Below are 12090 nucleotides of genomic sequence, written 5' to 3'. Positions count from 1 at the left end.
CTCCTGCTGAGGGTCCATACAGCAAGTTAAAGGAAGAGTTATTAAACGGACCTCCGATTCGGAGAAGAAACGGTTGCACCAACTGCTCACTACGGAGGAATTGGGTGACAGAAAACCAACACAACTATTGCGCAAAATGTTTCAGTTGTTAGTAGGCAGCCGCACATTAGAGGATTCGATCTTGAAACAGTTGTTCATTCAGCGATTGCCCAATAACGTGCAACTGATTTTAGCCGCAACAGGCGGAAACGTTACCGTCGCTCAGATAGCGGAATTAGCCGACAGAATTTTAGAGGTGTCTCCCAGCCAACCCAGAGTAGCCGCAATCTCTAACCCCACAAGTGCTAACGCCGACCGAAACGAAATTCAAACGCTACGAGCTGAAATTAACAAGTTGACCGCAATGGTATCATCCTTGGTAAAATATCAACATCGGGATAAGAGCAGGAGCAGAAGCCGAAATCAGAACCGTTCTTCCAGTGCTAAACGAACACAAACCAATGAAAATGACTCAGAGCAGTGCTGGTATCACACCCGGTTTGGCAAGGCAGCACGTAGGTGCAGGTCGCCATGCAGTTTCCCAACTTCGGAAAACTCCAAAGCCGGCGAATAACTGCGACGAATTCGTCCGGCACCGTTTCTGATAGTCGCTTATTTCACATTTATGATAGAGATACTGGACTAAAGTTTTTAGTAGATACGGGAGCCGAGATTAGCGTCCTTCCTGCAACAAAACAAGACCGTCAACAGCGAAAAAGTGATTTTGTTTTGCAAGCAGTTAACAACTCTCAAATCAACACCTATGGTGAACGATCTTTAACACTTGATTTTGGTTTTAGACGGACATGCAGATGGGTGTTTACTATAGCCGATGTTCCCTCAGCAATTGTCGGCGCAGACTTTCTGCAACATTTTGGTTTGTTAGTCGATGTTAAACACCGCAAGTTAATTGATTCTACTACAAATTTAAGTGTGCAAGGTACTGCATCTAAGCTCTGCTCGCTTAGTCCTGTTTTGCTTCGACCTGTGATTAATTCACGTTATGAATCAATACTAGGCAAATATTTTCCTAAAATTACACGTCCGAGTTTCAAAGAGGCCAAACTAAAGCATGATGTCACTCATCGTATAACTATACCAAAGGTCCATCGATCGCTGCCCGACCTCGGAGATTGGCTCCACAGAAACTCAAGATCGCACGAGCTGAGTTCGACCATATGCTTCAGCTGGGCATTATTCAACCGTCAAAAAGTTGCTGGTCTTCGCCGCTTCACATGGTTGTGAAGCAAACAGAAGGTGATTGGAGACCATGTGGAGACTACAGAGCCCTCAATAATGCTACAGTTCCGGATAGATATCCAATCCCTCATATTCACGATTTCACAGCTACGCTTCAGGGAAAGAAAGTTTTCTCTAAGATTGACCTGGTACGAGCCTATCACCAGATACCTGTTGCACCAGAAGATGTGCCGAAAACCGGAATAACGACACCATTTGGGATGTTCGAATTTTTAAGAATGCCGTTTGGACTTAGAAACGCAGCACAGACATTCCAGCGGTTCATCGATAAAGTTTTACGTGGTTTGGATTTTGTATACGCATACATCGACGATCTTCTCATAGCCAGCAATGACGAACAAGAACATGAAATTCACCTCAAGTTGTTGTTCGACCGTCTTGAAGAATTTGGTATTGTAGTTAATCCTGTCAAATGTGAATGGGGAGTTTCGTCTTTGACATTTCTGGGACATCATATCGATGACATGGGTATCCGACCACTACGTTCCAAGATAGAAGCTATCGAAACATTTCCTGTACCCGACACAGTCCGTAAACTGCGTGAATTCTTAGGATTAATCAACTTCTACAGGCGTTTTATTCCTCAATGTTCAGATATAGTTCATCCGTTGACTGATTTACTGGCAGGTAAACCTCGAAAATCAATTACATTACCACCGACGGCGATTACGGCCTTTGAGGCTGTTAAGGTAGCACTTGCAGAGGCAACTTATCTGGAACATCCCGATTCATCCGCCACATTATGTTTAATGGTTGATGCATCTAACTTTGCGGTTGGTGGTGTGCTACAACAGATGGTAAAAGACGTCTGGCATCCTATCGCATTCTTCTCGCGCAGAATGAATCCAGCTGAAACAAGGTACAGCACATTCGGACGAGAACTGTTAGCCGCTTACCTTGCAATCCGACATTTTCGTCATTTGCTTGAAGCAAGGGAATTTTTCATCCTCACAGATCACAAACCGCTCACATTTGCACTGAAAGCAAGCTCGGACCGCTACTCACCTCGAGAGATTCGTCACCTAGATTACATCTCACAATTTACCACCGATGTCTGACACGTTAAGGGTTCGCAAAACGAAGTTGCAGACGCATTATCTCGCATCAATCTTAACACCTTTAACACACCTGTCCTTACTGCGAAGTCGTCAGATGTCATTGACTTCACAGTCATGGCCGAGCAGCAGAAGAATGATGAGGAGTTACTTCGTCATTTGCAGGAGTCAACTTTTGATTTACATGACGCACCAATAGCCACCAGTGATGGAACTATCGTATGTGACATAAGTACGGGCACTCCTCGACCTTTCGTCCCTAAGGAGTTGCGCAGGGCCGTTTTCGATTCGTTACATTCACTATCGCATCCTGGAATTAGGGCTACATTGAAGTTAGTGAGTACTCGATACGTTTTGCCTAGCATGAATCGCGACGTACGTAACTGGGCGAAGTGTTGTGTTCCGTGTCAAAAGGCAAAAGTACATCGCCACACTGTTACACCGTTGGGAACTTTTGCCACACCAGACGCGCGTTTCGATCATGTCCACATCGACCTTGTTGGTCCGCTTCCACCGTCTGATGGCAACAGCTACCTATTGACATGCATTGACCGTTTTACGAGATGGGCAGAAGCCATACCTATTCCCGATATTTCGGCAGCAACCGTCGCTAAAGCTTTCGTTTGTAAATGGGTGTCCATGTTTGGGGCACCATCGACCATTACTACCGATCGTGGCAGCCAGTTTGAATCATCGCTGTTTAATGCGCTAGTGAACTTACTGGGTACGAAACGCATACACACTACATCATACCACCCAATAGCCAATGGATTAGTAGAAAGGTTCCATCGCCAACTCGCTTAAGGCCCTCGACGACCCTCAGCTATGGTCAGATGCTTTACCGCTAGTACTTCTTGGTCTTCGCACGGTGGTCAAGGAAGATTTGGGGCTATCGTCAGCAGAATTAGTTTTCGGCACCACGTTACGTTTGCCAGGGCAGTTTGTTACGCCTTCTTCCACTAATGCTGACTTGGACCCTAGTAACTATATTCATCGACTGCAGCGCATTATGCAAAACATACGTCCAACACCGACGCGACACAATTCTCGTAAGGTACACGTACATACAGATTTAGCTAAGTGTACACACGTTTTCATTCGCTGTGATAAAGTCCGCAAGCCTCTACAGTGCCCTTACAATGGCCCGTTTAAAGTTGTTAGCAGGAGCGACACATTTTTCGTTGTACAACTCGCAGGAAAACAGGACACAGTAAGTCTCGATAGACTGAAACCGGCTTACTTAGATACGGATCAAACTAATTCTACGGACCTAGTCAGGCAGCAACATCATACGACAGAGACGCACATTGCAATCGCACCGTCGCCACCCCGCCAAACTCGCTCTGGACGACACGTACATTGGCCACAAAAATTAAATGAGCGTGACTGTACCTGAATACTTTTTACTAACTTTATGAACTTATTTTTTCTATCGCTCTCACCTAGCGGCAAAGAGCTAGGGGGAGCTATGTAGGAACTTCACACACATATTTGCGTGTGTGCGCTCAACGCGTAAAGTTATGCAAATCGCTGTTGTAAATATATTGAACGCGCAAAGAGCGATCTCTCTCTCTCTCTCTCTGCTGCGTCAAGTTTTCAACGAGAAGACATCGACATTCTATTTCGTCATCAGCCTATGTCGCTACGGAGTAGTAGTACGAGAGAGAGTACCGCGCATGCGTATGCCAGTTGTACCGTTCATGTACATGCTGCTAGTCATTTTCATTTATATCAGATAGAATAAATTTCCAAACTACAGTTTCAAAGTTTTTGTAGAATTTCCACCTAGACTGGTCAATTCAGATAAGTATATAGACACTACAGACCGTTTTTTAGAACAGGTTATTTCTTGTTTTCTCTATATGGAGAACAGTGATTACATTTCTACTGATACTAGCCTAGGCTAGTAGTATAGTAGTACTAGCTAGGTCACGCGAGGGTTTTCCCGCCGGCGCGCTTCCCGCCGTAGTAGGCGATGAAGAGACGGATCCCGAAGAGACCCCGCCGCTATCGCCAACACTACAGCGAAGGGCTCATCGCTTGTAAATGTGTTAGCTGCAATGCATCGTAGCAGTCGGGCAGCAAAGTGGTTGACCTCGCGAATTATTACCAAATCAAAATTTGAATTGCCGCCATCTTGGAATCGCGATAAAGCAAGTAGTGCGGAATTACAAAATGCAGCAAAAAAAATTTCAATAACATTTAAATAGCATATTCATACAATTAAATTTATATTAATAAAATTCAACTAAGGATTTTACGAAAGATAGGCTACTTAAGAAATACTGCCGAGATCGGTTCCCCCACACGGCGTAGGGTACCGCAGTGCTAAGGGGCCTAGGTAGGAAAAAATCTGATTTTACCTGTTAAACATGCTTGAACCAAGGCCATTTTAATATATATTATCCAGATTATATATCAAAACAAACTGATAAAAAGGATTTGTTGATTTGCTTCTGATGAGAAAAGTGCCGGATTCATTTCGCTGACGGCGAATGAATACACGAATTTTCGCCATTTTCTAGCACTAGCCTTGGGTACCCAGACAGCTGATAACGATTATATTCGATTGTCCAGACGTCTCTGCTACTGGTGCTCAATACTACAGTATGTATTACCATGGACCTATAGGTCCATGGTATTACTGTACATATACAGTAGTACTGTATGTTTAGTTTTTGCTTTCTTTATGGCAAAATGAATATTTAATTTTTATTATTGCTTATTTTGCTTTAACTTTATCCAAGAAGAAGTAAATATTATTATATATATGCATATTACAGTCAAGTTGCAACTGCCACGAATCCACTCCACTTTGGTTACTAACTAAATAATTAATAGTATAACATCATAACTAACAAACAAATTAACAAGTTAATAAATTAACCACCATTAAATAATTTTATTTACAAAAAAGTATTTTACATACAGTATAACATGTAATATCTTATTTACATCGAAGTAAAATATGCCTATCAAACTATCTTGCTCAGGCTAAAATATCAAGTTATATATGTCAATATTTGAGTTAAATCATCGCGATAATAAAAAAATTTATTTTTTTTTTATTTTTAAAGACATCTGTTACGTACATCAATTTACAAATATCAAAATAGGATTGTTTTTGCAGCACAAGATGAATCACAAGTCGGATAGTTTATTCTTAGAAACCTGAAAGAAAAAAAAAACACCAATAATGAGCTATTCATAGTTAAATAATTTTAATGTCAACTTTAGTCATCCTAAATTTTGTCGCCATGATCACTACTATACACAATACTGTATATATAAATATCATATGTACGACCATCCAAATTACCTCATCCTACCTACAGTCCTTCCTAGCCTAGGCTACATTATTGTCATATATTTACAAACCTCCAACGTATTTTCTTTTCTTTGGCAAAGAATTTCCCGTAATATAGTCCTAAATTAATTAAATAAATCAAAAGGTCTAGGCCTAGGCTAGGCTTTTCTTTAAATATCCGACGATATATATCCATAATCCAGTAGATATAGATTCAACATTTTAAACATAATAATAATATGGCTTCACATTGATTATAATAAGTCGGCGATATGCCACTAAAAACTAGCCTGCGGCCCTCTCTATCCGCCTACAAATAGCACTGGGTTTCCGTCAAATGGGCTAGGCCTAGGCCTAGATAATACTACTACAAGTTGGGTACATTTTTTACAACCAAATCATCTACAATTATATTGCAATATTTACCAAACTAGCACCAAATCCAAAATAATAAAGCTACTAATAACATATTTTGGTATATTAACTGGTTTAAAAACGGATTGCACATAGTAATTTTGAAGGATTGAAATTACTCAACCACACGGCCTGTACTAAACATACGAATCCAAGATGGAGTCTGCTTAGAATATATCCCCAGCTTTGAACGGATATTGAATCCGTCCCACAAGCTGAACCAAGCTTAAACTTTCAGAAAAGATAGATTAATAACCTAATAACCAACCACTAAGTTTTTATAAAGGTTCCGTGCTGATGAGAAAAGTGCCGGATTCCCTACGAAACCAAACAAATAAATCATGTAGCCTACCTCAACGAACACCTCCATCTGCACTTTTTTCTTCAATAAGCTCTGTCGTCATTTCCTGGGCTATTTATACCAAAATTTTGTGGCGGGAATAATCTTCCATATTAGGAGTAACAATTTCCAAATATAGAAAGATATAATATAACCCGGATGGTGGAAATTGCAGCAGATTTGTAAGGGTATTCCCATGCAAAATGCTTGCCGCGAAGTGAAAAGCGAACCGGAAGTCACTATAACTTGACGATGCTCAGTGACCTGCGCAGTTAAAAAACAGCGTTTTAACGGTTAAATGAGCACTTTGCTGCTCGACTGGTAGTAGACTAATAATACACTGTTGGGCGAGCTTAGTAGAGCCAAGCCTATTCAATTGTCTTCAAATGAAGCAATTAACACACCAGCTTCACAGGAAGCATACACACTAGCTTCACAGGAAGCATACACTCCAGCTTCACAGGAAGCATCAAATACTGCACATGCAGCACATACCTCTAATGATAACTCAAATAATCGGAGGGGATGATTTTGAAGAGGTGGAGGAGGAAAATGTAGACTCCATCCTTAATAAGCTAATACTAATAGATACGTCCCTATGTGTTGACAACAATGTTGGGCCTGACATATCGGAAAAAAATCGCAAAGATAATAAATGCTAAATTTGAATCTGCACTGAGTCTAGATACCTGGTAATCTAAAAGAAGTATATGTACCAAAAGTGCCATTGCTATTTGTATCGAAGATATGCTTAAGGCGAAAGAATCCAAAAAAGGCTCCTGATTATATGCTAACAGCTACCCGCCTGTTTGACTCTGTAGCCCTCTTGGGTTTTGTCAACAAAGAGTTATCGTATAAAAGGAGGGACACATTAAGACCGCTACTAAGCACAGACCTCAAAAATGCATGTTTAAGAACAAACAAACCTGAAAGAATGCTATTTGGCAATGACTTAAAACAGGTTATGACTGATTCAAAACTGGAAGGGAGGATTATGAAAAACCAGGGAGAAGTAGGCAGATATGCCCCATACACTACACAGAGAAGACCTTTTTAGTCGCGTGGACGCGACTCTATAGTTCACTGTATGTCGGTCGGTCTGGTATCACTATGCGTTTTAGCACGCGACTTATGTCTGTTGGCCTTGTTTACCTCAGAGAGGGTACAACCCTCAGACATATCGACAAATTACCGGCGATAGATTCACAGGTAAAGGCACACTCTGAGTTAAATGATCTTAAACGATACTTAGACTATCGAGTAGAACATTTGTTGGTGGCCAATTGAAAAAATTTATAGAAAAATGGCAAGAACTAACTTCTGACCATACAATCCTAAATTCAGTGAAGGGTGAAATCATACAATTTTTAAGTCCTCCACCACCAACCATTACACGTCCATCAAATTTTATTGTAAAGAATCACATCAACTTAGTAGAACATGAAATACAGGCACTGTTAACTAAACGTGTACTGGTTAAATGTGCATATGAACCAGGGGAATATGTATCTCCAATTTTTTCAGTTCCTAAGAAAGATAATAGGGCACTCATAATTTTAAATTTAAAATCACTAAACAAATATATTGAATATAAACACTTTAAAATGGACACAATCAATACCGCATTAAGTATGATAACGAAGAATTGTTGGATGGCCTCTATTGACTTAAAGGATGCATATTATAGTGTGGGAATACACAAGGATTCTCAGAAGTATCTAAAATTTCACTATCAGGGAGAACTTTATAAATTTACAGCATATCCAAATGGTCTTTCCTTTTGCCCACGAACATTTACCAAACTATTAAAACCACCACTTAGTTTTCTGAGAAAGAGAGGACATATTTTATGTGCCTATATTGATGATCTACTATTATTAGAGATGTATTGATACTATTATGGAAACAATAAAGATGTTTGATAATTTAGGTTTTGTCATACATCCTGAAAAATCAGTTTTATACCTACACAAAGTATCACATTCTTAGGTTTTAATATTAATTCAGGTAATATGAAAATTACTTTGACAAGTCCAAAATTGATCGATTTACTGACTGTATTACCAGGATATTGGCAACACCTACTCCAACAATTCGAGAGATAGCACAGATTATTGGGGTATATGGTGTCAAGCTTCCCTGCTGTACAATATGGTAAATGCCATTATCGGGCAGTGGAGAGGGATAAGATGAATGCTTTAAAGACAGCCAGAGGAAATTTCGACTCTAAAATGTGTTTGTCATCCTCGGCTATTGAGGATCTACAATGGTGGCTGATAAACCTACCACAATGTTTTAATGTAATTTGACATTTAGCAATTGATTTAACTATTTACACAGACGCCTCTCTTTCTGGTTTGTGGTAGCAATGGGTGAAGCCGCTACAGGTGGTCATTGGACAGTAAATGAGAGAAAATATAAATTATTTAGAGCTATTAGCTGCATATTTTGGCCTGAAATCTTTTTCCAAACAAGTTCTAGGTGAACAGGTAAAGCTCATAATTAACATTACTACTGCTGTTTCCATTATAAATAATATGGAAACATGTCACAGTGATCCTTGTAATGATATTACATGGACAATTTGGGCATAATATTATAATAATATTTGGATTACTGCAATCCACATACCAGGAGTGCTTAATGTTACTGCTGATTTGAATCTCGAAGACAGAATATAGATACAGAATGGATGCAAAATTCTAAAACTTTATGTGAGGTTCTAACGAAACTTAATGTTCTACCCACAATTGATTTTGCATCAAGACTAAATAAACAATTTGATAAATACATCTCTTATAGGCAAGATCCATATGCAACAGATATTGATGCGTTTACAATATCATGGCAAAATATATTATTTTATTGCTTTTCCCCTTTTAATTGTGTTCTCAGGGTTATACAGAAAATAATACAAGACAAGGCGTAGGGAATTCTAGTAGTACCAGATTGGCCATCCCAATCGTGGTACCCCATGCTGCTGGGGATACTCAAGGAAGCAAACACAAATTCATGCACAACCGGGCTTGACTCATCCTCTACCCAAGAAACTATGACTGCTCATATGTCATGTATCAGCAGAAGCTTATTATCAAAGGGATTTACCTCAGGCACAATAGATATCATACCAGGGAGTTGTAAACTTCCTGATCATACTACTGTAGCATCGTGGTGAGCAGGAACAAAGGTTCAATATCAAACTATGGCTAACAGATGGTTTGAATTTTGTGAGAGAAAAAATTGTGACATTATTTCACCACATGTGACATTACCACTTGAGTTTTTATCAGATATGTTTAATTCAGGTTTATCGTACAGTTCTATTAATACTGCTAGAAGTATGTTGTCTTCTCTTTTTGCTGTAGGTCAAGAGTATGCATCTTTTGGTCAATTACCTATTGTGAAACGCTTTATGAAGGGTATTTTTGAATAAGAGACCATAAAGCCCATCTTTACCAAGGTACAGTTATACTTGGAATGTCAATGTTGCCCTAGATTGCATCAGAGGGCAACCATCAATCCAAGAATCATCGCTGAAAGAAATATCACAAAGATTGGCGTTCTTATTGTGTCTTTTAAGTGGTCAAAGGTGCCAGACGATATTAAATCTCTCGATTGCAAATATGGAAAAGAGTGATCATAAAATTGTTTTCTATGTAACTGAAAAGATAAAGCATACATTGGTTGGCTAACATCAAAAGCCATTGGAATTCAATGCGTTCCCATCTGACAAAAAATTATGCATTGTGTCTTTGTTGACAGAATATCTTTCATGTACAAGTGTTTTTCGCCAGGATAAGGCACAGCTACTGTTAAGTTACATTTCCCCACATAAGCCGATTTCAAAGGATACAGTGTCCCACTGGGTAAAGAAATTCATGTGTAATGCAGGTATAGATACAGTCCAATATAAGCCCCATAGTACCAGATCAGCCTCAGCTTCTCATCTTCTAAATAAAAATGTTGACCTAAACAACATCATGAAGTCAGCTGGTTGGGCTAAGGAGGAAACTTTTCAGAAATATTATATTCATATAGCACCTCCTACTTTTAATTACGGTACTGCAGTTCTTGAGTCATGCTCAAGCGAGAAATGAAGTGTTATTGATACCATGTTTGCATTGTTTAAAGTTTATGTTTCTTATAGTTACTATCCAAGGGTATGTTTTACAGTGTTATTACAAGTGACATAAGTTTTGTATTTATTGTGCAAGTTATTCTTACTTTTCCTTTTGTTTTCATTATTTGAACCTTTCTTTTGTTTTAGGAAACTATTGTTTGAAGCCAGTGGAGCAGAGTGTTAGTGTGCAGAGAAGGAGTGTGTGGAGGTTGCTGATTGGAGGAGAGGTGTAAGAGTTGAGTTGGTGTGTGAGTTGCTGATTGGTTGAGAAGGATAAGGTGGTGGTATGTGTGCAATTGAGGGAAGGTTGAGAGGGAGATGAAAATTGAGAGGAGACAGAGAAGGAGGGTTATGTTATGTTGAAGCAGAAAGGAAGTAAAGTGGTATATATGAAGTTAATAAATTGTGGGTTGGAAAGAAGTATGGTGATATAGAGCTGAAGCGGAAAGGAAATAAGGTGATCTACATGAAGTTAGTAAATTGTGAGTTGGAAATAATTATGGTGATATAGAGCTGAAGCAGAAATGAAATAAGGTGATATACATGAAGTTAATAAATTGTGAGTTGGAAATAATTATGGTGATCTAGAGCTGGAGCAGAAATGAAATAAAGTGAGATACATGAAGTTAATAAATCGAATAATAACTGTTGGAAATAGCAGAATTAATTGCTTTTAAAGAAAGCTTTTGTTGAAAGTATCGAAGACTGACTTTATTGATACTGATATTATGTTACGTGGAAAAGGAGAAAGAAATAATTGATCGGGGAGCGGATTGCAGTGCAGAAGGACATCAAGAAACATTTTTAACTTTATATTTCATTTATTTATATGTCAGAAGATAGTTGCAGGTTGAGAAGAAGTATAATTGGGAATACAAGCAGAACGGGAGCAGAGGAGTTGTTTAGTTGCGGAATCGTTTTAACTTTTATCTTTCGAATTTGTTTTGTGTCAGCGTAGGAGAAAAGGCAAGAAGGAACGATATTGTGGACATTTATTATTGTATTATTCATCTTGTGATATTATTGTATTTGGAAGGGGCGTTTCTGGGATTTATATTTGACAATAAGAAGATTGTCGATATTTTGTCTGGGAGGATTGGGAATTTGGGGAAGTGTATAAATTGTGTGGGAATAGGGATACTGTATCATTGTTTGAGAATTGCTTGGGGGTTTTTTTTTTGTGGGTTTTTTTAGGGGGGGTTTGGATTTTAGAAGGAAGAATTGGTGGTCAAAGATTATTATTAAATTTACTTTTTACATTTATATGTGTACAGTTGTGGCTATTTATCGTTGTTTACCGGTGGTTACCAGATATTACATGTCCGAAAGAGCCGTAATTGCGGCTGTGTGACAATTGATACCATGTTTGCATTGTTTAAAGTTTATGTTTCTTATAGTTACTATCCAAGGGTATGTTTTACAGTGTTATTACCTGAATGTTATTTTTCCTGTAAGCAGTGTATAATACAGGAAATACAGTGATTTCAGTTAATTGTTTACAGACTAAAGTATCGTACTACATAGTTTTGTGGTAATAAAATGTTTTCTATTGAAA

The 12090-nt window shown here is 38.8% G+C and overlaps 2 protein-coding genes across 2 annotated transcripts in view; one reads left to right on the top strand and one right to left on the bottom strand.

The window, feature by feature from the left end:
* Positions 1-12090, bottom strand: part of LOC140041756 (cell adhesion molecule CEACAM6-like) — a 64929-nt gene that overhangs the window by 52661 nt on the left and 178 nt on the right. The window lies entirely within an intron of this gene.
* On the top strand, positions 8786-12029 carry LOC140050448 (uncharacterized). Its single transcript, XM_072095635.1, has 3 exons — positions 8786-8904; positions 9311-9842; positions 10117-12029. The coding sequence occupies exons 2-3, from the start codon at positions 9618-9620 to the stop codon at positions 10510-10512; spliced, it is 621 nt and encodes a 206-aa protein (XP_071951736.1). The 5' UTR covers positions 8786-8904; positions 9311-9617; the 3' UTR covers positions 10513-12029.

Source organism: Antedon mediterranea, chromosome 1, assembly GCF_964355755.1.
Source record: "Antedon mediterranea chromosome 1, ecAntMedi1.1, whole genome shotgun sequence".
Lineage (NCBI taxonomy): Eukaryota > Metazoa > Echinodermata > Crinoidea > Comatulida > Antedonidae > Antedon > Antedon mediterranea.
Note: the sequence above shows the minus strand (reverse complement) of the source record. Positions and strands in the feature narration are given on the sequence as shown.

What these genes read in the sequence shown, in the direction of transcription:
- LOC140050448 (XM_072095635.1), top strand. Translation starts at nt 9,618, where the DNA reads ATGGCTAACAGATGGTTTGAATTTTGTGAGAGAAAAAATTGTGACATT. An exon ending in GCTTTATGAAGGGTATTTTT is followed by an intron (nt 9,843 to 10,116) that starts GAATAAGAGACC and finishes TAACATCAAAAG; the next exon opens with CCATTGGAATTCAATGCGTT.